Source organism: Xenopus laevis, chromosome 8S (assembly GCF_017654675.1).
Source record: "Xenopus laevis strain J_2021 chromosome 8S, Xenopus_laevis_v10.1, whole genome shotgun sequence".
NCBI lineage: Eukaryota > Metazoa > Chordata > Amphibia > Anura > Pipidae > Xenopus > Xenopus laevis.
The window spans coordinates 79,118,312-79,146,122 of NC_054386.1; the positions used below are offsets into that span (position 1 = coordinate 79,118,312).

At 39.7% G+C, this 27,811-nt stretch overlaps 1 protein-coding gene across 1 annotated transcript; it reads right to left on the reverse strand.

Moving 5' to 3' along the window:
- Positions 1 to 573: 573 nt before the first annotated feature.
- On the reverse strand, positions 574 to 27,686 carry gipr.S (gastric inhibitory polypeptide receptor S homeolog). The gene is made up of 15 exons (XM_041575162.1): positions 27,239 to 27,686; positions 26,000 to 26,183; positions 25,370 to 25,431; positions 19,071 to 19,179; positions 17,669 to 17,776; positions 15,730 to 15,848; positions 13,402 to 13,505; positions 12,047 to 12,200; positions 11,769 to 11,928; positions 10,081 to 10,141; positions 6,791 to 6,860; positions 6,350 to 6,438; positions 4,952 to 5,090; positions 1,213 to 1,254; positions 574 to 1,126 (listed from the first exon to the last, which is right to left on the reverse strand). Exons 2-15 carry the CDS (start codon positions 26,052 to 26,054, stop codon positions 959 to 961), a joined length of 1,440 nt encoding a protein of 479 aa, XP_041431096.1. The 5' UTR covers positions 26,055 to 26,183; positions 27,239 to 27,686; the 3' UTR covers positions 574 to 958.
- Positions 27,687 to 27,811: the final 125 nt, after the last annotated feature.

Genomic DNA, 27,811 nt, shown 5'->3' on the forward strand with positions numbered 1-27,811 from the left:
GTGGTTAACCTTGCGGTAATTACAGGGTTTCCCAGCATCAATAAAAACTTGTAATAAATGCGCATACCATCCCTAACAGGAGGTGGGACAGAAGCAGCGGCACCAAATGCAGCTACGTGGAAGTGCTAGGAGCAGCTTTGTACACTATTACCTTTATGAATGCCGTTGATTCACTCATTGGCTGTGGAATTATTTGTTAAAGGAGAAGTAAACCCCTTATTAAAAAAACCCTACCCCCTATCCTACATAGACCTCCCCTCCCTCCTCCCCCCCAGTCTAGCTGCTACCCCGGGTAAATGCCCCTAACTTTTTACTTACCGATTCACTTTATCGGAGTTCACGGGTGGCATTTTCTTCTTCTTCGGTCTTCATAGGGTCTTCTTCTGACACTTCGGCAATTTTCGTGACTTTGGGCGCATGCGCAGCTGACAAAAACCAACTGCACCGATATGGAACTTCCCAATGAAGACCGAAAAGAAGAAGATGGCTGCCGTGAACTCAGATGCTGTGAATCTGCATCGAGGGGTAAGTAAAAAGTTAGGGGTATTTGCCTGAGGTAGCAGCTAGGCTGGGGGGGGAGCGGTCTATGTAGGGTAGAGCGGTAGGGTTTTTTTTTTACTGAGGGGTTTACTTCTCCTTTAAGTTGAGTCCATGAATGAGCCCTTAAGTATTTTGCCAGTTTTATTTCTTTTTTCTTCAATTTTAAAATAAAACTATTAACCAGTAATTGTAGGCTTGAACGTAGGGGTAAAATGAGAGAAAACACCACTGTGAGGCTACCTTTCCTGTAATGCTATATATGTATATGTTTGTGGAACTATCTAGACCTGAGACATTACCAACTCAAACTATGCTGTAATCACTCACAACTCTTTTAAGTTGTGCTTCTGCGCAAGATAACAATAAATAAATAAATAAACTGATGTTGAGGGGTTGATTAGAGGAAGCAGTAATTGGGTCAGCACTGACTGGTCCGGGCTCCAGATGGAGTAGCCTCTGAGCTGTCAGACATCAGATCTTCAGCCGTTTGTGGTCTTCCATGGGGTGGATGGAGTGGCCGTGCTGTACATGAAACCCCTCTGCCACTCAGAGAACCCTGTAACTTTCTGCGCAGCTCAGCCTGAACCTACAGGAAATGTCAGACGGTGTTAGGTGTATAAACTGTAATCAAGAGCTGCAAATATAAGTAACGAAGATGAAGTGCTCTCTCACCTCTTTGTTACAGAGGCAGTACAGAACAGCCACTAGCAGTCCCTGCACAGAGAAATATAAGGCATGAGAAAACACAAGTTGTTGCAGTAAACCTGTACTCACTGGTGCATCAATATATAACTGTCATTAGGAACAAAACTGTTGAACTTTATTGTGCAGCATTGTGTATATACTTTATATTTTGCACCTCTTAACCATATTATTCATATCATTCCCCCAGTGAAGCTTACAATCTAAGGTCTCTATAACATTCACACACTGTATCCACACTATAGTCAATTTGATCAGGAGCAAAACATTCCTCTGTTTAGACGATGCTTCACACTTTTTTGTACCTCAGTATAGAATGTGATATACTGAGGAGGTCGTGCCAGTAGGTGTAGGGTCAGAAGTGGGAAATTTTCCATTGCTTTACATAGCAAAGTACTCATATTGACTCTTTGTTAAGCCATTTATCTTTATGTCCATTCAGTCATCTATTATTATTATTATTGTTAACATGTATTTATATAGCGCCAACATATTGCGTAGCGCTGTAAAGTAAATGTGTTTATACAACTAAATCACATGAATTACATACATTGAACATATGGAGTTACAAACATCACAACCAATACCGGTACAAAAGGTGAGGAAGGCCCTGTGCAAAAGAGCTTACAATCTAAAGGGAAGGGAGTAATACACAAGGTGTGGGAGTGAGAAAGATCAGAATTAAGTAGGTGAGAGATGTAGGACTGTATGTGGTATTGCATTTGGTAGTTAAGCAGAGTGAGGTTAGGCTTCTTTAAATAAGTGCATTTTAAAGGGGCTGGTTCACCTTTAAATTACCTTTTAGTATGATTTTTGAGTTATTTAGCTTTTTGTTCAGCAGCTCTCCAATTTGCAATTTCCTAAATTACCCTAGCAACCATAGATTGACTGGAGTTAAGGTGGCTATAGACGCAAAGATCCGCTTGTTTGGCGACATCGCCAAACGAGCGTATCTTTCCCTGATATGCCATTAACAAGCATGGCTATATCAGGAGCAATCTGAACGTTCGGCCGAACGATCTGATTATGATGCGCAATGGGCTCTGGCGGGATCGGTCGGGTCAAAATCAAACCTGTCTCCGCCAGACGAAAGATGTCGGCACTCACCACACACGATCCGAAAATCGTACGAATCCTCGATTCGTATGAAAGGATCTGTGCGTCTATGGCCACCTTTAGAGACTGGAATATGAATAGGTGAGGCCTGAATAGAAAGATGAGTAATAGAAAGTAGCACTTACAACACATTTGTAGCCTTACAGAGCATTTGGTTTTTAGATGGGGTCAGTGACCCCCATTTGAAAGCTGGAAGACAAAGGCAAATCATTTAAAACTATTAAAAATAAGAAATGAAGGCCAATTGAAAAGTTGCTAAGAATTAGTCATTCTTTAACATACTCAAAGTTAATTTAAAATTGAAAGCAGAAAGGTTGGGAGAAAGTCGGACAGACTGTGGAAGAAAATTCCAGAGGAGGGGTGCAGCCCTTGCAAAATCTTGAATGCGAGCGTGTGAGGAGGTAATGAGAGAAGAGTTGAGTAGCAGATCAGCAGAGGAGCATAGTAAGCAGTTGGGTGAGTATATAGAGATGAGTTCAGAAATGTAAGGAGGGGCAGAGTTATGAAGTGCTTTGAATGTCAGGGTCATTAATTTGAATTTCCTTCTGAAAGGTAGCAGAAGCCAGTGTAGGGATTGACAGAATGGCGAGGCAGAGGAGGAGTGGTTGCTGAGCCTCACGGCAGTGTTCATTATGGACTGGAGAGGTGACGGTCTCTAGAAGGCAAGGCCAATTAAAAGAGAGTCATTCCTCAGTTCACTCCAGCCTACCTACATCTAACAAGGTACCACTCCCCTGCACAGCTTTAAAGGGGGTTGTTAACTTTAAGTAAAATGTAGAGAATCATATTCTATGAGAATTTGCAATTGGTTTTCCTTTTTTATTATTTGTGGTTTTCGAATTATTTAGCTTTTTATTCGAAATACCATAGCAACCATGCATTAATTTGAATAAGAGACTGATATACGAATAGGAGAGGGCCTGAATATAAAGATAAGTAATACAAATACCAATAACAATACATTTATAGCCTTACAGAGCATTTGTTTTTTAGATGGGGCCAGTGACCACCATACGAATACTGGAAAGAGTCAGAAGAAGAATGCAATTAATCCAAAAATGATAAAAAAAAAAAGAAAAATGAAAGACCGTTGAAAAGTTGCTTAGAATTAGCTACTATATGATATACTAAAAGTTAACTTAAAAGTGAACCGCGCCTTTAAAGGAGTGGTTCACCTTTAAGTTAACGCTTAGTATGTTATAGAATCTCTTTTTCCTAGCAACTTTGCAGTTGGTTTTCATTGTTTCAAAGATCAAATTAAGATAAATAGCTTAAATCTACAGCTTAAAACCCATAAAAAAAGATTAAAAACAATGTCTATTGTCAAACTGAAAGTAAATCTAAAGGTGAACAACCCTTTAATTTCTCTCTTTCCTTTGGAAAAACCCTGTTCCATTTACCCCTTTTTATCCGTTAAGTTCAGTACCTCTATAACATTTTATGAATGTTAGAAAGTACTATATCTATAATCTATAGAAACCAATCAACAGATAGCAATTATAGGTCAGCATATGATTGGTTGCTGTGGGTTCCTCAAGGCAGGCAATCTTTAAACTTTTTTATTACTGTACCACATTATGGATTTCTGTATTTGTTTCTAAGTAGACTTACAAATTGTTTTCTCCTTTGCAAAGCATACTGTATTTAGGGGTTAAAATCATCATCATTTATCCAAAATCGAATCCAACGTTGTAGCTCCCACCCATCCCACTGGTGTCTAATAAAAGGGCAGCCATGTTTGGGAGTTTTAAACTTGAAAGCAGCAAGGAAGTTGAAGGTAAAACTTTGTCCCTGTGTAGAATGTATAGTGAAGCAATAGAATTCTGAATTAATCAGATGCAAGTTGAGTGTAGAACTGGCCAGATATGGGATGACTTTGATGTAGTTGGCCAGCTTAAATATATTGCAATATATGGACAAACAATCCCTGTTTTGTTTAAAAGGGAGGGGATTTTTTGTAGATTAAGACACAAACCCCCATATGTAATATAAGGCAATACGTTTGCCCAGAAGCAGTAACTCATGACAACCAATAAGATTCTTGCATTTAAACAGGTGACTAGTATACGCTAACTCCTGCTGATTGGTTGTTATGGGTTACTGCCCCATGGCAAACTTAGTGCCTTTTATTACATAACCCCAAAAATGTCTCAAATATATTGATAATGGGTTGAGTGCAGAGGACCTCTTGTATATGTCTATATAAATATATAACTATTGGCTGCTCACATAGAGCGATAACCGAATGGCCTAACCCTTTCATACCAGTCTTAGCGGATTCTGACACTGAAACGCTAGAGTTTGCTGGAATTCGGCCGTGTGTTCCTGCACCTGGGCCAACGTAATGGTTCTGGGTGGAGTCAAGAAAGAAGGAGGATCAGCCGGGCCCTGTGTGGCATCAGCCTTATAGTTGAAAGTAGCAGATACATTATTTTCAGTGGGTCAATGACATGCCTAAGCGCCAATTATAACTGATGATACCACTGAACCCCATTAGGATATATACTTCTGAATATTCATGGCTCTTGCGTATTATAAAGATCTATCAGAGTGATGGTGGGTATTATTATTTTGTTGTTCTTGGTGCACTCACCTGGAAAGAGCTGAGCAACGTTTCCGCCCCCAGTTTTCCGTACCTCACACCGCCCCTCGCACTCTCCTCAGGTAGCAGATTAAACACTGCCTCATGAATGCCAAGAAGTGGAATGAGTGTCAGCGTTGACTTGGCCAATCTGGTTGAAAGGGGCAAACAAGAGGTAATGATGACAGACACTTAGTTTGAGGTCTGTCTCTATTTTGTGGTACATAAATCCTAATGGATTACATCGGCGGCAGAAAAACAACCATAACAAGGTTATAACTCATGTATTCAGCTTTCAAACAGCTGTTCAATATATATTTTGGAGAGGCTTTTTTCTTTCCTCCTCAAATTTGCACTTATGTTTGTAAATGAGCCCTTTAGACTGGGAATAACTGTTTTTGTTACTGTTGTTTTTGTTGTTGTTGCTTATCTTTCTTTTAAGGCCCTCTTAATACTGTATATCTCTCAGCATTTTGCTTAATTACCCTAGAAACCAGATATCAGTTAAAATTACAATCCTTCAAAACAAAATAAAAATAAAAAACGAGGACCAAGTGCAATTAGCCTTAGAACACTTCTGTCTACATTCAATTAAAAGTTAGTCTAACTATGTTTTCATGATATACATCAGCTTCAGCTACATACATGCTTTTGTGCCCAACAGCCATGTGCTCTACATCTTGCTTTGGATTTTTAATCTGGTTTAAGAAGAATATTGCAGCCTGCCCTAGCTATAAGGCGTTCTTCATGGAACCTTAGGGCTACAGTTCTTGCACCTGTGGGACTTCTAAAAGACTCCTTATCCCTATTTCTGTGATAGAAAGGACAAAAAAAGAACAAAAAAACAGAAGTGAGAAGAAGTTTTATAAGAGGTTGTGCCTGATGGCATATGTTGTGTCAGTTACTTTGTTACAAAGGTATAGAATATTTTATCCAGAATGCTCAGGCCTGGTGGTTTCTGGATAATAGATATTTTTCTAATTTGGATAACCATATAATAGGTCTGGTAAAAATCATTTAAATGTTAAATAAACCCAACAGGATTGTTTTGCCAACAATATGGAATCATGCAGTTTAGTTACTAGCAAGTACAATCTACTCTTTTTTATTACAGAGAAAAAGCAATTATTTTAAAAAAATAAGAATTTTGAGTGAGGTAGTTGAAAATAAGAATTAAGGACATTCATATATATTTAAACTACCAGGAAAGGATTAAATAAAGGCAGGGGTTCTCTATGGGGTGTAAATAAGCATTAATAATCCAAGTGCATTCTGGTGTGTAATGCTCTGTTGTATGGAGTCCATCATAAAGCATATTGTAATAAACTTGTAATCAAGGGCCAAGGCGGTGGTAATCTGCTGGGGAACTAAAAAGGCTGCCCACTGCTTTATGCACCAGGTTTTACGTACCTGTACTTGCGGTCACTTCTCCTCATCTGATTAGCTCGTAGCTTCAACACCAGAATCCGAATTATCCGCAGGAAGATAAAGAAGTTTATCTAGTAATATGATAAAGGAATATGGGTTATTGAGTGAGTTCATGAATTCTCTTTACTGGAGTGTCACTTATGAATAACAAATTCACAGAAGTCTTCTACTGTAAAGCACCAAGGATTCTGTGCTTCCCTAAACATAAATAAATATGGTAGAAAGGTAGCATTGCACAACTAGACTTATACCTTCTCAAGGCATGCAGACCAACTATGATATCTGAAACTGATTCTGGCCCATACCAGATTAGGTATATTAATGCAAGAAGCGCATAGTGCAAGTATATTTCTGTGCATGCCTGCGTGTATGGGGGCCTCTGACAAAGCAAGAACTTGAGAATTCAGTTTAAATTTCACTGACCAACACAGCCAATAGGATCGGCGATCGAATGATCCACCAATGGGAACGAATGTCATTCCTCTCCCAGCACCTGCAAGAAAATGTCTGCATTTGTATACAGTATGTGTTTTCTTTGTAAATACTCATAAAGAAAAATAGCATACATAAAATGACACTTTGCATTCCTAAAATATTGTTTGTTAGTTATCATAATGACTTGCTTGTTGTAGTTTCCCAGTTTCAATGCAACAAATTCTGTTTTTCAGCCAAATTGTACATTACAGTATATTCTGTTTTTCAGCCAAATTGTACATTATATACTGTTTTTCAGTGTCATAAAGAGAGAAAATACAGACCATGTACCATGGCTAAGGGCAAGAGTGCACAGAGTGTTGGCTCCGCTGCTTTCAGCATGCATTTTTTCTGCAGGAAGAGAGAAGCAGACTTGCCCCCTTCCTCATCTCTTTGTAGATGCACTGAAACGTATATGTTCCAGCTGAGTGAAGTGGAGCAGAGATTGGACTGAAAAATCCCAGTCAAACAGTTTTTTAAATCCCAGTCAAACAATTTATGCCACTAGTGCACACCCCAAATTGTAGAGAGCTCAAACAATTGACACATAATTCAGCACTTACTTGGACTTTATTTCCCATACAGCCTGCAAGAACTTGGAGGAAGTATTGCACTCTCAGTGTGACAATTACCGTAGCCTTTACTTTAGATCTAGACTCTTGCTGTAGTATTGGAGGAGTACTTGGGCTTCACATGCACATTTTACTGCTTCACACTAACTTGGGCAGTAATGATCAGCTGATTCATTGCGGTAAATTCATTTCTGATTAGGTTTCCTCTGCAGACTGCATTAGATTTTACTCATGGTACACTGTTACTTCTTCTTTGAAGATTTACTAGCTACCCTATGCCAAGCTCTCACTCCTATAGTGGGCTTTTACATGAGCTACTAACTAGAACTCCCTCAAGGCCCCTCACCTCCTGTTTCCTTGCCTAAGGGCCCTGAGGAATATACTGTATTTGTGGGAGTGTGAAACCACCTAACATCCCCAGGTCAATAGTTATTTTTCACCTGCCACAGGGCATACCTAACATGGACTGAGAACACATCTCACACAATATTGTACACTAAAATATCAGCTTGTTTGACAAGGGTCAAACAATTGGATCACAACGACAGCAAATGCAATGCTCAAACAGGACATTATTGTATTAGAGAGGGTCCAGAGAAGGGCAACTAAGCTGGTAAAAAGTATGGAAAATCTTAGCTATGAGGAAAGACTGGCCAAGTTGGAGATGTTCACTCTGGAGGCGCTTAAGGGGTGTAATGATAACTATGTATAAATATATAATAATATATAATATAATAATCTCCCTAATGATTTATTTACCAGTAGGTCTTTCCAGCTGACACAAGGTCACCCATTCAGATTAGAAGAAAAAAGGAGGTTCCGCCTAAATATTCGGAAGGGTTTTTTTATAGTGAGAGCTGTGAAGATGTGGAATTCACTCCCTGACTCAGTTGTACAGGTTGATACATTAGATAGCTTTAAGAAGGGGTTGGATGGTGTTTAGCAAGTGAGGGAATACAGGGTTATGGAAGATAGCTCATAGTACAAGTTGATCCAGGGACTAGTCCCATTGCCATTTTGGAGTCAGGAAGGAATTTTTCCCCCTCTGAGGCAAATTGGAGAGGCTTCAAATGGGGTTTTTGCCTTTCACCTGTATAAACTAGCAGTTAGGCAAGTTATATGTAGACTAAAAAGGTTGAACTTGATGGACTTACTATGTTACTATGATAGCATATAAAAACTGAATGTGAATTAGGTCTTCGAGGGGAACTAAACTCTAACAATTAATATGGCTAGAAATGCCACATTTTATATACTGAACTAACTGCACCGACCTAAGGGTAACAGTAATGATACAGGCCTTCAAAGTCTCCAACACACACAAGTTCAGTGTGCTCTGGGCTAAGCTCATCGCAGATGACCCATGATTTTGGCCGTGCTAGTGGTGGGGGGAGAGGAAAAATGTTTGCTGGGGACTCAGGCCCCAAATGTTACGCCACTGGTTCTCATATGCAGGGCCGCCATCAAGGGGGGACAGGGGGGACAGGGGGGACAAGCGTACCGGGCGCCTTACGAGCGCCCGAGCCATACGTCCTCCCTCTGCGTTGCCGAATGCGGAAGTGCCGAAAAGCCGAAGCCGATGCGCCGAAGTCACGAAAAAAGCCGAAGTCCCGAAGTGCTGAAAAGACCCGAAGTCACGAAAACAGCAGAAGCCGAAGTCCTGAAGTGGCGCAAAGACCCAAAGTCACGAAAGGAGGCGAAGTTGAAGTACTGAAGCCATGAGTTCAATTCTACTGAACACCAGTTTGTGTATTTTTTTTTTTGTAAAACATTTTTTGGGTCCCTAATTATATTTTAACTTTTAAGGGGCCCATTGCCACCAATGTTTTTTTTAAAAAATTTTTAGGGGGCCCGATTTTTTTTAACTTGTAAGGGGGCCCCTGCCACCAATGTTTATTTATTTTTTAGTTTTTTTTGTTGGGGCCCCAGTTTTTTTAATATATAGGGCCCCTGCCACTTTTTTTTTTAATTTTTTTTGGGGCCCCAATTTGTTTTTAACTTATAAGGGGGCCCCTGCTACCAACGTTTTTTTGTTTTTTTCAGTTTTTTTCAGTTTTTTTTACATTTTTTTTGTTGGGGCCCCATTTTTTTTTAACATATAAGGGGGCCCCTGCCACTTTTTTTTTTTTTCAAAAAACTTTTTTTTTACATTTTTTTTGGCGCCCAATTTGTTTTTAACTTATAAGGGGGCCCCTGCCACCAACGTTTTTTGTTTTTTTCAGTTTTTGTTACATTTTTTTTTGTTGGGGCCCCAAGTTTTTTTTAACTTATAAGGGGGCCCCTGCCACCAATGTTTTTTTTAAAAAACATTTTTTTTTACATTTTTTTTTTGTGGCCCCAAGTTTTTATAAGGGGGCCCTGACCATCAATAGCTTTTTATAACTTGTGTGGGGGGGGTTACTTTTTTAGCGCTGATGTCTGTGTGGTCTTTTAACTGCGATGTGAAGTGGGCGGCATATGGGGCGGAGCTTGGTCGTCAGTGTGGGCGGGGCCCAGGGGGCCCCAAAAATTTTGTTTACGGGGCCCCGTGATTTCTAATGGCGGCCCTGCTCATATGTCAAGAACACATCAATCTAGTATGCTTTTTTTCATGTAAGCTTATAACATGGAGACAGCACAAGCTATATTATTTCATATTATAGTTTTCACTTTGTGTCTTATACTCACTCTGTGTTTTCATATAACTGTCGCACCACCACCCATGGGACAACAAACAGAACAGGTGCTCCTGAAACATAGTACAATTTGTAACTCATAAATTCAGTTAAAAAATAATAAATACTGTATCACAATTTCTACATTATTTTGTTTCACTGATGGCATCAGAATATCCCTTCATTTCCCTATCTATTGTTGCCCATTATTTTCTATGTATAACCCTATCATTAAATAGAAAGGCAGGCAGTTGAGGTAATTGTTTTTATTTCTTGCTTCTCTATCACAGAAGCAATGTTACATTTTCCTCGCGTTGACCACCCCCGTTGTTATTAGACTGAAAATGTCCCTGGACAGCTTCTAGGATATTTAGGTGGAGGGTAATTTTTGTGTTTGGGGAGGCTAATTTCTACTTACATTCCTTCATAGTATCCTAAGGGCTCATACACACGGGCATTTGTTTGTGCGTTCCCCTGCGTTGCGTTTTCTTCCATTCAGCCGCAGGGGAGTGCAGGAGTAGACACACTGAATTATTGTCAATGGGGCTGTACTCACACAGACACATGTATGCGCTGAACGCAGGTAAAATGCAACATGCTGTGTCCCAACCTGCGTTTTACATGAGTCTATGTGAGTACAGCCCCATTGACAGTAATTCAGTGCGTCTACTCCTGTGCTCCCCCGCGGCTGAATGGAAGAAAATGCAATGCAGGGGAGCACACAAACAAAGGCCCGTGTGTAAGAGCCCTTAGACCAATTATAACTCAGTAATACAACAGAAAACGTGGCAGGGTTAATGCAGTCATACCTCCCAAAACACCTTGCAGTATAATTGTAGTGACAATTTCAGTTATAACAGCCCTGAACACACAACAAGTTAAATGCAACTTAATGTATAACCAGGCCCAGATTTGCGGCAACGCCAAAAAGGCAAGGACACTGGCCTCTGGGCTACCTTGGGGGGACATCTGGCCCTGTATATAATGTTCTCAGTAGTGACGAGCAAAATATTTCACTGCGAAAATGAAGCCCATAGACTCTAATGGTTGAAAAAAACTTGTTGTGCGTCAATAATTTGTTGCGCAATTTGTTACGAGTCAAAAATAAATTGTCATTCATAGAATTTGTTGCGCAATTTGTTACGAGTCAAAAATAAATTGTCGTTCATAGAATTTTCGCAATTTTTTGCCCGTCACTAGTCATCAGAACACATGGCAGGATACATGCAGTGCTGGGTTCATGTCTGATAAAAAAAACACGGCAGGAAAAAATACAGTGGCAATTACATGCATAATACATTCTGTTGTAGGATACGTATTGGCACTGTTGCAGCCATGTTATGCTGAAGTGTTTATGCTGAGTTCTATAAAGCAACCAAGTTACTGTTCACACAGAAGTTGGTGTGTCTGTCCTCACTTACTAGAAAATGCATACATTTGACATGATATTAAATATAATTTAATTGTACTCTTTATTAAGGTTTGCTTTTTCTCTCTACCACAAAACTGGTGACAGTGGGTCTAAAGATTAAATGTAACATATTGATAAAATAAGAATAATAAAGTGCCTGAACATGATTATCATAGTATTTGCATCAACGTGCTTAACCAAGTAGAAGTAATACGTGTTGGTATTGCATGTTAAACATAGACACATGAATTTCCCATTTCATACCAATTTCACTTAAAAAAAACACTCACCCCAGCCCAGCAGCATGTAACGGGGCAACACAGATTCTTCGGAGAATGACAAGACAACAAGCAGGTTGTGTAAATACAAGCCTTCCACCAGCAACCAGTAATAACTAGCAGCTACACAATACTGTGTGATAGACTGAGCCACATGGCATCCAACTAGTGTCTAAGAAGAAATAAGGGTACATTACTAATAAGGGATATAAAAGCAGACACACACACAACCCAGTCCTTTGTGTTGACACAAAAATACCAGTAAGGATATTCAATTCAATCCTCCTTACTCTCTCTCTCAGAAAATTGGCGGGATCTCCTTCTTCTTGTGTCATGATACTGTGTTGTTTTAGTAGTGCGTCTCGTGTTAGCAGGGACACCGCACGAAGTATGAATGACACAAACAGGTTACAGTGGATCAGGTTTCGCGTACAGCGCAAACGCCTATTGTTCGTGTAAAAGAAATAAACATTGTTATTTCCACACCATTAATGCATGGTATTGTGCTACAGAGATTGTTAGAAATACATGCCTTTAGTATAAGATGACTATAGACTTTGTATCATACCTTGTACAGTATATTCCTTTTACTATGCCCCATTATGTAAACATTTGCAAAAAAAGGCATTTGGGCCGACCACAACAAGGGGGTCCATTATCAGACTTTTGTCAGCTATCACATTTGCATTTATCATAAATAGTAGACTCACTTATAGTAATCAGCTGCAAGAGATCTACCACTTAAGCCAAAATCTGTAGACTTCTCTTTATTGTGGGTGTCCGGGTAGAGAAGGGTAAGCGTCTGTTTGCTTTCAAGCAATGAGAGGTCTCTGCATTGCTTATTTTATTGCTTACCTTTTTATATTTACATTAGCCTGCTAAATGCATAGATCTTTGCCCTGGGCCCACTGGTAACTTAAAGCAGCCTTGCGTGTGGGATGTGTGATTAACTAATGTGCATAGCCAAAACATATGCAGAATAAGCAATTAAATTCTCATTTTATATTACAGTTAGGGTCAGGCCACACGAGCACATTCGGGGGGGGGGTTGGTCGCCAAATCTCCTCCTCTTCAGTGTGACAATCTGCCTTCCCCATGCCCTAAAATGAAAATCACCTGCGGCAATGCACACGCGGCGCTTTGTTTCCCAAAGTTGTTGCCTCAATAAACAAAGTACTGCGTGTGAATTGCCGCAGGAGATTTTCATTTTAGCCGGCGGAGGGCAGGGGGAAGGCAGTTCAGGGACATTGTTGCCCCGAAGAAGAGGAGATTTGTCGCTGGGGTGACTAATCTCCCCGAATCTGCTCGTGTGGCCTGACTCTTAAAGTAGCCATACACTGGCTGATCCTTCATTGTATCTGCAGGCCAAAAAGACAGATACTGCATGTCTAACCAAACGCTATTTTCTGTTCATTCGACCGAGTGCCTGAACAATCATAACTACTGGACAGGGATGTTGCAACAAGTGCCCTCTGGTTACCAGGCAAAAATGCCACATATTATCTTTCACCATCTTCACATCTGTTTGAGAGAAGTTTCTAAATGGAATAAGCCAGTGCCGAAGCGAATGTGATACTGAAATGGGATGTGACAGAGCCCAGTCATATAAGCCAAGTAAATATGGTGCAGCTGTTTTGACACAGACCTGAGTTGTGTGAGTATAAACACAGCTACAATGAGTGCAGCCAAGGAGATCCCATATCCCACGCTATACATCACACGTAGCTGGGACAAGATCCAAGTCTTATGCTGAAAGAGCAGAAAAACAACATTCATTATCAAAGAACATGTGTCATTATGAATCGTCAGAGCTTAGAACTAAAGAAAAGCTGCTCCACTAAAGTCATCGTATTAAAAATAAACAAGATATAATAGAAACAACCGGAGGGCATTAACAAAACACTGTGTGAAATAGTGTAATTTAATTGGAGGTAACTCATTCTCTCTGAAATAGCTGGACTATAAACTCATGTGGGCCTAGAATTTTCTCTCTTCTATCTAAAATGCTCAGCCGTAACAAAGACCCAGAATATGGAATCTGCTCCACATTATGGGGCTGATTTATCAAGGGTCCAATTTCGAAGTAATGGAAGTTTTTTTGAACTTCCATAACTTCGAAATTCGAATAAAAAAAAGTCCAATTGAAATTTATTTAAAAAAAAATCAACGCTTTTAACTTCGGATGAATAGGCTGTATTCGAATTGGTTTGAATCAAAGTTTTTGCCCTAAAAAACTTTGATTTTTCAAAGTCCACCAAATGACTCCAAATAGGTTCTAGGTGGTCCCCCATAGGCTAAAACAGCAATTTGGCAGGTTTTAGATCGAATGGTCGAAGTTGAAGTTTTAAAGAGACAGTACATGATAAATTTCGATATTCGTATAGTCGTATAGTAATTTTTTTTTAAATGTGAATAGAATTTTGGCCTATAAAATAGCTCAAAATTAGAATTTTTTTACTTCGAATTTTCACTTCGACCCTTGATAAATCTGCCCCTGTTGTATGGCAACAATGGAACTATGGGTAGGCAGAAGAGGTGCGTGCCTATCTACAATGGAGAGAAGACACTAGGACCCGGGGCTCATCGCTAGTCTGACCTTTGTAACTCTGGCTCTGCTAGCAGGCAAGTGGAAGGAGTGAGCAAAGGCAGGCAGGGTGGGGGGGATGGTTGAGTTGATTAGGGGGCGAGCGGAGCTGGGACTGGGTGGGACATATAATGGCGGTCAGGTGTCTTTGGCATCCTAATACTATGGCCTAGCTCGAGCGCCATAAAATTACTATACAATTGGCTAGAACATATAATTCATTGGCCTAAGTTTGTCTCCTTACTCTCCTATGATTCTTCTACCATCATTCTCGCACACCTTGACATTCTCCTTGAGGAGCCTTATGCCGCTTGCACTTTTTGTTCTCACTTCCTCATGTGACCCCTTCAATGCACCTATTTTATATTTTAGTTTTGACATTGCTCTATCTGGCCACAACCTAGTGTCAATTTCAAAATATACTAAAACTGCACAAGTGTCTGGCGCTTGCTTATCCATGATATTGCACCAGCCCATGTTTGTTAAGCATGGGAGTCAAATATTTAAACATTGGTATCTATCTTATAACTTTACAAGATGTCCCTAAAGTCATTTATGACTTATTTGTAACAGTGTCTAGGGGACATCTCTCTTCTTAGTAGGGATCCATCAAATCCTCTATTTTGGATTCGGCCGAACCCCCGAATCCTTCGCAAAAGATTCGGCCAAATACCGAACCGAATCCGAATCTTAATCCTAATTTGCCTTTGCAAATTAGGGGTGGGAAGGGGAAAACATTTTTTACTTCCTTGTTTTGTGACAAAAGACACGGAATTCCCCTCCCCACCCCTAATTTGCATATGAAAATTAGGAATATGATTCGGTTAGGCCGGGCAGAAGGATTTGGCTGAATCCGAATCCTGCTGAAAAAGGCCGAATCCTGGTCGAATCCCAACCGAATCCTGGATTTGGTGCATCCCTCCTTCTTAGTGCTAGCCACAAGTAAGCAGCTGGAATTGTTGATGTGCCACATGATAGGACTAAAATCAAATCAGAACAACTTATTCAATTTCACAACTCATGTAGGGCAAAAGTGCATGCTTAAATCTGTTCATGTTAAAGTCGGTTTTACAAAATAATGAAATATGGGGACTAAATAGCTATACAAAGTGCATAATTCCTTTTCCTTTTTACATTTTTCAAACAATGTCACACTAAAAAAAACGAATTTCCAGTTTAAGCACGTTGAAATCTAAATATGACAGAGAACCAAATGTCAGTGTAGATTTGTTATTTTAAAATATAAAAATTGGTCAAGAGTATTTAACATAAGTGCAAGTTGTTTAACTGCCTGTAAAAAATGTGTGGCAAAGCAAGTTTATTTATTGCCTTCTGAATGGAGTTTCTTGGTAGGTTGTTTTCTTATTATAGATAAATTGCAATGCTTACCTGTGATTGCTCTGGTTCATGGTTCTCACACTGAGCGAGGTCAAGCCATGACCTGTTTGAGTCATCTCGCACCCACTGACCATCTGTGTCACAACGACGAAATACAAAGCCTTCCTTTACTTAGAATGAAAAAAAGGTCAGGTGTAAAGAATGAAACAGGTGAGAGGTCAGGGTGTGTGTGAAATCAATCAAATGCAAGACAAGAGATTTAGGAATATTGTGAATACATTTAGTAGCTACATGCCAATACATGTAGACTAGGACTAATGATTAGCAGTGGTTACAAGTGGTTCAATTTCTTTGTTTACTATTGGAGAAAACAATGCTAATCCCCAGTGTAAACAAAGAAACCACGTGAGAGTTAGGTATTGGGGAGCACCTACCATCAGTCACAGAAAAATGGTGTGCAGAGTCAGATAATTAATCACAAGAGAAAAGAGAAAGAGCTGACCCATATATCTGCACTCTCCCATCCACAGTGTCCGAAACTCATGTGTATTAGTTAATTAAAACGTAACTTTTAATAAGACATTAAAATTGATGTCCAGTGTGTACCATAAAAAAATTGGTTAGCAGCAGGAAAACTGATTGACCCGGGCAGGATCAGAGGGTTCCATAAATTGTGAGCTATTGCGGCTATTAAATAGGCTAGTGCTACCAGCCAAACTTAGCGTTTAGCATACTCAATATGCCAATGCCCGGATTTGTGGAAAGGCCACCAAGGCCCGGGCCTAGAGCGGCAGGATTTTAGGGGGCAGCAGGCTGTCCAACCACACCCACATTGGTTCAGAAATACTGGGGATGTACAGGAGATACAATGGTTTTTAAATTTCCCATCCAATCCAATCCCCATTGCTCTGAAACCAATGATGAAAATTTGTGAGAATAAAGGGAAGGGGATGGGGGCTGTGAAAGTCAGCGGGCCTAGGGATGCCCGCTATGTAAATCCGGCCCTAGATATGCCCTAGTGATAGAATAGAATGGAATCGCCGGTCACATCAACTGATGGATTCCACTCCCCGTGCCAATCCCTTCACCCACTTAGAGATCCCTCCCATAGAGTGGTAATCTAGGCGCACTCGATTAGTTGATGCCGGTAATTTAAATGACCATGACTGTACCACAACGCTTAGTAAAATATGTAGTGTGCCTCAGGCACATCAAAACCACAATTATGCTGCTGATACTGGCCCTCGGATCCCAAAGAGACTCCAACTCCTTCACCCACAGCGATTTCTTTCCCAATCCGTACATCTTGCCCTTCTTAGTCCCTATATGTAGTCCTGCCTAGCCGGTCGCTAAAAGTGCGCCTGACACGCGTTTCACCAGCCAATTGCGGGATTTGTCATCGGGGTTGGAGGCTCTTTGGGATCCGAGGGCCAGTATCAGCAGCATAATTGTGGGTTTGATGTTTCTGAGGCACACTACATATTTTTCTAAGTGTTGTGGTACAGTCATGGTTTTGAGTTACCGGCATCAACTAATCGAGTGCGCCTAGATTACCACTCTATGGGAGGGATCTCTAAATGGGTGAAGTGGTTGGCGGGAAGTGGAATCCATCGGTTGATGTGGCCGGCGACTCCATTCTATTCTATCACTAGGGCATATCGAATATGCTAAACGGTAAGTTTGGCTGGTAGCACTAGCCCATTTCATAGCCGCAATAACTCACAACTTATGGAACCCTCTGATCCTGCCCGGGTCAATCAGTTTTCCTGCTGCTAACCAATTTTTTAATGGTACACACTGGACATCAATTTTAATGTCTTATTAAAAGTTACGTTTTAATTAACTAATACACATGAGTTTCGGACGCTGTGGGTGGGAGGGTGCAGATATATGGGTCAGCTCTTTCTCTTTTCTCTTGTGATTTAGAACAAAGAAACCATAAGATGTCTCTCGTTAACACAAACAGTTGGCTGTATGTACATGTAATTACCTTTTGCATGCCATGGTAAGTAGAAAGGACATGGTTCTGCTTTTGTCGTATTGGCAGGGGCATCTCCCCAGCATGCATACAAATCAAATGTACGATTGCAGAATACACCTAAAACACAAGGTCAAAAGCTACAGTCAGGTATTAATGTTCACACACTAATGAGGTATATAGATGAGTGAACTGCTCTGGTGTTATTATTTACCATGTGCCAAATTACAGTATATAACACGCTTTTTCACGGGATGTTTGTGTGCAGTACTAAGGGAACCAAATACTAATACATAATGACTGCAAATAATTAAGTGTAGTATGAAGCTTGTAGTGAAGAAGTAGTCCTTTTCTATAGTTGTTTATGTTAACATTTAAGATAGCATTACATGGCATTTTGTTGCCACAGCATTTCCAGAATAATGCTGTTGTTACATGTTATGAATCATAACCCACTAACAGCATCCAAATAGCAACCATTTACTTTTCTTTCTTAAACAAAGATACCAGTAGATTGCGGTTTTTCAGACCCCCATGAAAATGTCCAATAATTATTCAGGGACCCCCTTTGCTCTTAACAGGGTTAAATGAAAGGATTGTTGCACTGGATATTCAGTTATAGATACAAAAATATCTAGTGTGACAAATGAGTGCTAACTCAACAGCTGACCTTCAAGCTGGACATCTAGGAATCCAGATATGCAATCTCTCCATCTCACCCTAGGTGGCCTCCAGGCTGGGGCCCCCAATTACTGCTTTGGACCACTAAGGGAGCCACTAAACAATATTCAGGACTCCCAGTATTACCCAGAATTCCTGTGCCCCTCTGATACAAGAAGTATCATCACAATAGTTCACATAAACGGCTTAATAAAGACTTACAAATTAACAGCACAACATAGAAATATTTACAGGTATCATATTCTCTTTAAGTAAAAAAGATAATAATATCCTTTGAAGAATGAATGCCGTAAAAACGGCAATTCACTTTTTTTGCCCTATAAAGGCAATTTGCCATGTCCCTTGGCAATCCCTAATAATTATTATTGGAAATAATAACTCTAGAATAAAACTCTACATGTTTTTATATTTTTCAGAGAGAAGTTCACCTCTTGCCCAGGCCCAACTGGCAATCTGTGGGTTCTGGCAAATGCCAGAGGGGCTGCTGTAATGTCCCATAGAAAGTCACTATTCAGTGGGCTGGTGGAGGACTATTTGGGCCTCTGTGTACTTGGAATGCCAGGGTCTATTTTGACTCCCAGTGCAGACCTGCTCATGCCCACTGGATTGGGAATCCCATATCTGAGAGTTGTGTGCCTTATGTGTGTGACTGCTGAGGAACAGACAAATATGAAATCTTTTTATGGTTTTGCTGCCTGCATGTTATCCAGTGCTTTTACTGTATGTATATTACCACTCAATGGGGGCTCAGTCCTCATCCGCTCATTGCATTCTTCTTGGTATCTCTCCCAGGCTTGCACTATGTCATGTACTGTGTCCTGTACTGTCTGGGTGTGACACTCCTGTTATTATACAATAGAGCAACATGAGATCATAAACTAGTGATAACAATTACAATATAATATATAGCAGCATTTACAGATAATGATCAAACATTGCAGTAACAGAGATTCATCATCTACTCTGCAGTGTTGGACTGGACCGCTGTTGTATCAGATTTTTCTCCAGTAGACTCTGGTCAAATTGGGCCTTTCCCCCTGTTCTGAAGTACAGAACATAAATTTATTACTACATTTTCCATATTATGCTTGTACTTTAAATGTATTTACAGCAGTGAGAAAGCTAGAAAAGAGTTAATATAGCCTTTTGGGATGGGGTCAGGGAAAAGACAGAAGCCAAACTTAAATAAGCAGGAGAATGGAGAAAGGATATTAATTATACTTAACTGGCAGGGTGAGTTTCGTAAGGAAAATATGCTCAGTGTAAATGACAGAGAAAATAGACTCCACAAAACAACCAAACAATCTAGGCTGTAAACAGTACTGACACTGACAAATTTGGTCTACAAACTGTCTGTTTGTGCTGTCCTTTGTAGTCTGTCTGTGTGTATCCACTGCATTGTTCTGTGCTCTCACACAGTTTGTTACTGGCACATTAAGCACAAGGCAACAAACAGAAACACAGAGGAGAACACAGCTGCCCACACAGAATTAGTTCTAAACAGCACTGTAAACTTAGGAGTCCCAGACTCACATCAAAATCGTTTTCTGCTCCCCTTCCCCTGGCCAAAATCGTCATCTGCATTGCACAAAAATTACAGGGTGATCTGTGATTTTGCATGTCATGGGCCCCCCAACATAGGAGTCAATCCCAGAACCCCGGGCAGTCACATTTCTTCCTCTATAGTGATGCCACTGGTTCTAAATCTGTATTTTTGGAAACTGCAATGCTGGTTGCTATAATATCTCAATGTATAAAATGTTCTTCAGCGTATATGACACATACAAAACTGGGCAAATTTGCACCGGAGCAGTAAACCCTTGTAACCAGTTATATGTTAGCTTTACTTTTTCTACCTGCAGCTGAAAGGAAAATGCTAATCACTGCTATGGGTGTTGAAAAGTGAGTCTACTAAGCTCTATTAGTAGGCACAGGCGTTTTAACCAACATTACTTTGCAATGCATCTCTCCTGCTCTCCATCGCAGGGGAACGCAAAAAGAAATACAGCCCATGTCTCTGGATCTTTAAACAAAGATGGAATACATTAAGTTGATCTTGCTTGTTGCTCAGGGCTGCTGGGTTGGAACAATGTCAAAGATTCAGTGACATCAAACCGTTATGAAAAAGAAAGGCTTGGAATAGTGCAATGCATAGAGATACTCTGGAGGTGCTCTAAGTGCATTGTACAACTTTGAAATTAGACTGTAATGATGAGATCTGTTTGTTTTAAAGTTTTCCTTGTCCTTTAACAAAAGACCATTTAGCATGTCAACATATTCATTGCATCTCTGTGCCGCTATTTTAACATTTTGACTGGCTAATATGGTACAACAACCTGAACTTAAAGTAACAATTATTTAGAAAAGCAGACCTATCAACTCTGAATATAATATTTTGAGTAGTTTTTTTTAGTGAGTTAGTATCACCCTAAAACAATGGTGAATTAATATATGATAGAGGATGTGTAGGACGTTTCTGGCTTAAAGTTATGGGGAAAAAGATTAATTTTGCAGAAGAACAGTGGTGCTAAACATACATTAAAGCTACGTCTATCCCTGTTCAAGAAAGAGCAGAAAGTTTTAGGTTGCATGGCTTTCCTTCCACACCAGACCTCAATGTCATCTCTGAGAATCTAAAACATAGACAAATGGCTTGGGACCCAGGGTGAACATAGGTGGAAATATTATATAAAAAAAAAACCTATAACACATGTGGCACTTAAAAACAAGACAAACACATCTGATGTCTTATTTTGTTATTACTATGATTATTTTTCATTTTATTCTCTTCTTTTGAGGTTTTGCTGTTTTGTCAAAACAAACAATGTGATGTAAATGCATTAGAATCCTGTTGGTAAATAAGTCTGGAACTGGCTGATTGTTAAATTAATAAACAAGTGTGGTGCTCTCTCTCCCCTGAGGAAGTTTGTAATACCCAAAGTTATTAGATGCATGCTGGCTTTCCCCTGCTTAGTACTTGTAATTGAGTCTAATACGGAATTCCCATAGGATTAGTAATAATTGCTCTGCATGTAGCTGAGATACATATCTGCAGTCTAATAATATTTAATGAGCACATGTTCATTCAACTGCACACAAGCATATATATATTATATATATATTATATTATTCTTATTCTGATTCTCCTTTGCCACAGGTAATGCCTGACATGATACACCGTAGTTTTAAAAAAAGGCAGAACAGCATATGATTCATTTTAGCATTCTGTGAAAAGATGTCAGCACATTCATTTGCTGTGTATTGTTAAAAATAGAAGCAGAAACATTTACTGTGCGCATTGGGTCCTTGAATCATAAATTACGTACTGTATGCTGGGCCGTTATCATTATATTGTGTGACTGGTCTCTGTAATGATTTCTAGCTGTCTGTAGCAAACTAATGGAAAAACACAATATGTTGCCATTTCACCGTAAAGTAAGCACATGTAACGCATGTATAAAAAAAATGTAATAACTTTGGTTATCACGAGTTCTAGCAGTATATATAATAGCTGTATGTGAGCACACATATTGTTACAATGGGACTTTAGCTCAACTATAAATAGGTAATAATAAGGCTACTAGTGCTTTTGGTAGTAGTAGTAGTAGTAGTACACAAATTGCACATTTTAAAATAATTCCTCTGCAGTCAACAGAATTTTTATGGAGAAGCAGTTGTGCCCACTACACTGGTTAAATGTGTTCCCCGTCCTATTGTTGTGTTTCCATACAGATACATTTTTTTTTGGGTTCCATATTGAAAAAAAAAATCTTATGTAATAAAAGGAGTGCTTGTCTGATATGTTGATTTTATGCAATTTTTTGACCTTGCACTATACCTCTATTTTGCATCTGCCACAATAGCATTGGATGCTTCAAATCAGATGCATTTTGATATAATCTGGGGCAAACTATGTTGGTTGTGTAATATCCAGAGCATGTGTTTAAACAGTGTTTGCATTCTCTGGGAACAAATCTTGTGCAACCATTGACTGAACTTGCTATGGGAACCCTGGAGCTACTGCCAATGAACGATGATGATGGTATCTCCAGGGTTTCCCAACATCAAGGAAGCTTCTAAGCAATTTTAAGCAGCAGGACTTCACTGATTGTATTTCATTTAAAAACATTCAGCACACTTTTATTAAAGGGATACTGTCATGGGAAAATGTTTTTTTTTTTTTTAAATGAATCAGTTAATAGTGCTACTTCAGTAGAATTCTGCACTGCAATCATTTTCTCAAAAGAGCAAACAGATTTTGTTATATTCAATTTTGAAATCTGACATGGGGCTAGACATATTATCAATTTACCAGCTGCCCCAAGTCATGTGACTTGTGCTCTGATAAACTTCAATCACTCTTTACTTCTGTACTGCAAGTTGGAGTGATTTCACCCCCTCCCTTTCCCCCCAGCAGCCAAACAAAAGAACAATGGGAAGGTAACCAGATAGCAGCTCCCTAACACAAGATAACAACTGCCTGGTAGACAGGGCCGGAACTAGGGGTAGGCAGAGTAGTGCCTAGGGCGCAAAGCTTGGAGGGCGCCAGGCATGTACCTTTCTCCGCTTCCTACCCCTAGTCCGGCTAAGTGCGCTCCTCTTCAGTCCTGCGTACTGTCTGTGTGCCTGCGCATGCGCATGCGTGCGCGTACAGGAGGAGAGCTTACCGGAAGCGGTGCCGGTCAGTCAGCGCACATGCGCACGTACTTCCAGCACGCACGGTGGAAGGGGCGCCACGGCTGGCTGGGTTGCCTGGGGCGCCTGGCCGGCGTGGCCCGGCCCTGCTGGTAGATCTAAGAACAACACTCAATAGTAAAAACCCATGTCCCACTGAGACACATTCAGTTACATTGAGAAGGAAAAACAGCAGCCTGCCAGAAAGCATTTCTCTCCTAAAGTGCAGGAACAAGTCACATGACCAGGGGCAGCTGGGAAATTGACAAAATGTCTAGCCCCATGTCAGATTTCAAAATTGAATATAAAAAAATCTGTTTGCTCTTTTGAGAAATAGATTTCAGTGCAGAATTCTGCTGGTGTAGCACTATTAACTGATGCGTTTTGAAAAAAACATCTTTTCTGATGACAGGATCCCTTTAAGATTAGAGCCCCCAGGGGGAGACCTTTGGCTAGGGATACGATTAAATGGGACCCGTCACCAAAAAAATATTCCAAATCCTATTTTATTACGTTAGTCAAGCAAAATGAAATGTAATTACACAGTTTAAATTATTTGAATCTTCTTTCATTCATTCTGGGAATTCATAATTATAGCAAGCAGGCAGGAGCCATTTTGTGGACACTGTTATTAAGGCAAACTTTGCATCATCTCAGAATCTTGTTTGTGCACCAGAATGGGGGATCCGACGTCCATCCCTATGCACTGGTTACACAATTAAATGGAAAAGAGAACGGGGAAATTTAGGGAGGGCAGTGACATCTAGTAAGTGCGGAATGGAAAGTGAAAGTAATTGCTTGCCCCGCCCCTATGCCTAAGGCATTGAGGTGGGGCAGGCAATATTTGATTGACAGCTGAGATTTTTAAATGAGTTTACAACAGCTATGAATGCTTTAATAAAAAAAGAATTTGGGGTTCATGTTTAATTTGAAAAGGACTTTTATTATACAGCTTTTAATGTCTGGTTGACAGGTCCACTTTAACTGAGGGCTACTCATACTCAATACTCATTGACACCATATTCTTGTTATTAATAGGACCTTCCTATAGTCCTGTTTGAATCAAAATGACAAGGAATTTAGCACAACAATGGGCTTCTCATAGCAATAACATATCTGAAACCTGTTTATTTCTTATGTTTGGGAAATGCATATTCATGTAACTCTTTAACTCTGTATGAAGAAAGTATTACATCAGTCACTTACACAATTGGTTATAAAATCTTAATTTACAAAGCCATGGACAACAGGCAAAGTGCAAAAAGGGCACAAATTGGTTGCATGTTAATTCACAGGTCTTTGTGTTTCTAGAATGGATTATAAATAATAAAGCCTTAATCTGAATTCAGAGCTGTGTGCTTATACCAGTGCTGCATTCAGAGTGGTAAGGTGGTGTGCAGCAGGTGGATGTTGGCTAGGGAGTGACCACAAGAACATGTTGGTATGTACACGGATATCTTATGCCCAAAAGCATTGTGCTCTGCACCTTTTGCCAGATTTTAAATATGGCACAAGATGCAGAGGGCAGGCAGTGGCATTGGGCAAGTGCTTTTGGCCACAAATAACATTTGTTATATCTATCCCTATGAGTCCTGACCTATAGAAGGACCTTTCAGTTCCATTACAGAACTGTGGCAAACAAGAAAAAAACAATTATTAAATGCGAAAACATAGCACAACCCCTTAGGTGTCCCAAAAATTACGAATGAAAACAAACGTTACATTGTCCTACTCAACCACTGTCTATAACATTTGTGAAAAATGATTATCAATGCCAATGTCCTCTATAATTAATTTACAGGTCTGTGTATTCAGGTGTTTTTGTCTGTAAGGGTTGATTTACAATAACAATCTTGAGTGTCAGCTTTGGTTGGTGGTCAATTTTCTGCATTAAGCCACAGACAAGGCTAAATGAAATACAAATCATCTTAAAATACTCAGATTCTTTGTTTAGTTTTATGTCTGTGGTTTTAAACAAAAAGATGGAAGTCCAACAAAATCCGATGCAAAATATCAAATGTGTAAACAAACCATAAAAGCAAAGCTACAAAAGAGAAAGAGAGTTTTATGTTAGTCGTATTGAAAGGTCCCTTTTTCTTTTTTATTTCATTTTGGAATCCTAATGGTTCAGCCATGTCTGGCTAAATAAAGGAGGTTAATAAAGTCTATATGAGCAACTAGAGGGAACTGCAATAAAAAGAGGCAGATACGATTCCTTTAGCTCCCAGGCAGTATCATTTACAGTCTTATGTGGCTTAATACTTATTCTAATATAATAGCTAATAAAACACCAAAAATAAATAAGCTCATAACATGCATAGAGCTGACTGATTAAGCTATTTCACACCGAGATCTTACCTCCAAGAGCAGCAGGACGAGAGCAGCCAGGTGACTCCACATCTTGAGGTCACAGTTCACATCTGGGCGAGATCATAGCAAGGAATTATAATGATATATACCGTGCATGTATATGATATCATTAGTATGTTACAGTGAATGACTTTATCACATTCACTTGCAGCAGCATGTGGGTGTAGTGAATAAGTGGCAGGTTTTGGCTTCCGCATATGAGCAGCGAAATGTGCAGAACAATTGTGAATAAACGGTATTTGATTATAACACAGAGCATGATATGTAATTATACCGTAATCTACTTCAGGTATAAGGACCTGTTGTTCAAAATGCTTGTGACCTGGGGTTTTCTGGATAAGGGATCTTTCCTATAATTTGGATCTCTATACCTTAAGTCTGCTAAAAAATAATTTAAAAAATAATCTAAGCATTACTTAAACCCAATAAGATTGTTTTGCCTACAATCAGGATTAATTATGTCTTACTTGGAATCAGGCACAAGGTACTGTTTTATAATTACAGAGAAAAAAATGAAATAATAATAATTTTGAAATATTTAATTAAGATTTTGTTTGTTATGGTTTTCACGTAATTCAGTTTTCTGGATAAAGAGTTTCTGAATAATGGATCCCATACCTGTACTGTAAAGCATGAAATGTCTGAGTTTGTGGATGGTCATTGTGTGGGGCATAAAATCATCCTGTTTCTCTTTTTTCTACATGGCAAAAATGAGATTAGCTTCTTCACCAGTGATCAAAATTTCGTCTTCTTGATATTTGCACTTTTCTTCTTGGCAGCAATTTTTTCTAGTGCCCAAACACTAAAGATATTTGAATGAGAGCAAGTTTCCATTAGTATTCATATCATTCATGCTTTGGTAAATAGGGTGAAAGTGCACACGTTGTGACCAAATATTGTGATCAAATATAAACATACATTTTTTATGGATGTGAAAAGAGCTGCAGGAAAATTTTAAACTTTTTTTCACACACAGTAAAAAGAACTGAGCGTTAGTAAACCTGCCCCTATCTGTCTCAATAGCCTAGTAAGTAGCTCATGGTTTCCTTGTGGCTGTTTTCTAGCTGCAGTATAGTCAATGTACTGCTGTATCATAATGTGTATAAACGCACCTAAAATGTTTTTTGTTATATGCAGTAGTATGTGTTTTTATGGAGAAGTTTTCAGACAAGTGCCCAGTTCAGACAGTAAAATATACTCACTAACGCTCATAATAGAACTGGGGAATGTTAGTGACCTGTCTTGCTTCACAGACTGTTTAATTATTAACTGTACTTTTTTAATTATATTCTGACAATACAGTACAGGTAGTGCAAGGCATTCACCGAAACAATAAAAGGTCCCACTCCAAATGTCCACATGCCCCCCCCCATTACTGCAGAGACACACGTGGAGATTCAGGGAAATTTAGTCGCCCGGCGACAAATCCTCCGAACTGCCTTCCTGCTAGAATCAAAATCGCCGGCAGGGATGGCACTCGGAGCTTCGTTTTCCAAAGTCGTCCTAAGTTTCCTCGTGAGGCGACTTCAGAAAACAAAGCGCTCTGAGTGCCATCCCATCGGTGATTTAGATTTTAGCTTGCCGGAAGGTAGTTCGGGGAGATAAGTCGCCCCAAGAAGAGGCGATTGGTCGCTGGGCGACTAATCTCCCCGAATCTCCACGTGTAGCCTAGCCCTTGTTGTGTCCTTCTCTGTCCTTATAGCAATCTATAATAAAATCATTGCAGGACTCAAGTATTTGGTCCTTACTGCCTATAATGCACAACAGTGTAAGATACGGTATCACTGCAGTAAGTGTAAGCTGTGCAGTAACAAGGTGAGAAGCTGTCAGAGTGCAACACAGTGTGGTGTCACTTACCTGTCATAAGCAGCTGATGAATCCAATCTTGCAGCAATAATCCATGTGTAGAATTGACGCATGCCCACAACTAGTACAAACACATTTCTACAAACATGCAAACAAAGCACACTGTATTACACAACTGTTGTAAAGAAAGACACACACGGAATAAAATTGAAAAAAAGCCTGAATGTGTGTAAATTATTAGCTTCAGCAACCAGTTAACAAACACCCACTGCAAACACCTAACTACAACATATTAGTATGTAAATGCACAACTTTTATCCACATACACATTGGAGCAATAATACCACACACGCACACATTACTTCACATTATGTACAATTATTCATTGATTCCCAGTAGTATCCTAAAGGCATACAATTACACACAAACAATGAACTTGCCTCCAGTATGTATGACTTGCACAAAGCCACACTGGCTCAAACTCTGTAAATACACACTGAGCCGCTCGCACTCTGTGCTCTCCTCTTCCTTGTATCTAAATGAGGGATGCTAGGATCTGAGAGGAGGGGAGGTAAGAGAAAAGTGAGGAAGAGATAGAGGGGGGAGAGGGAGGAAGGGAGGCAG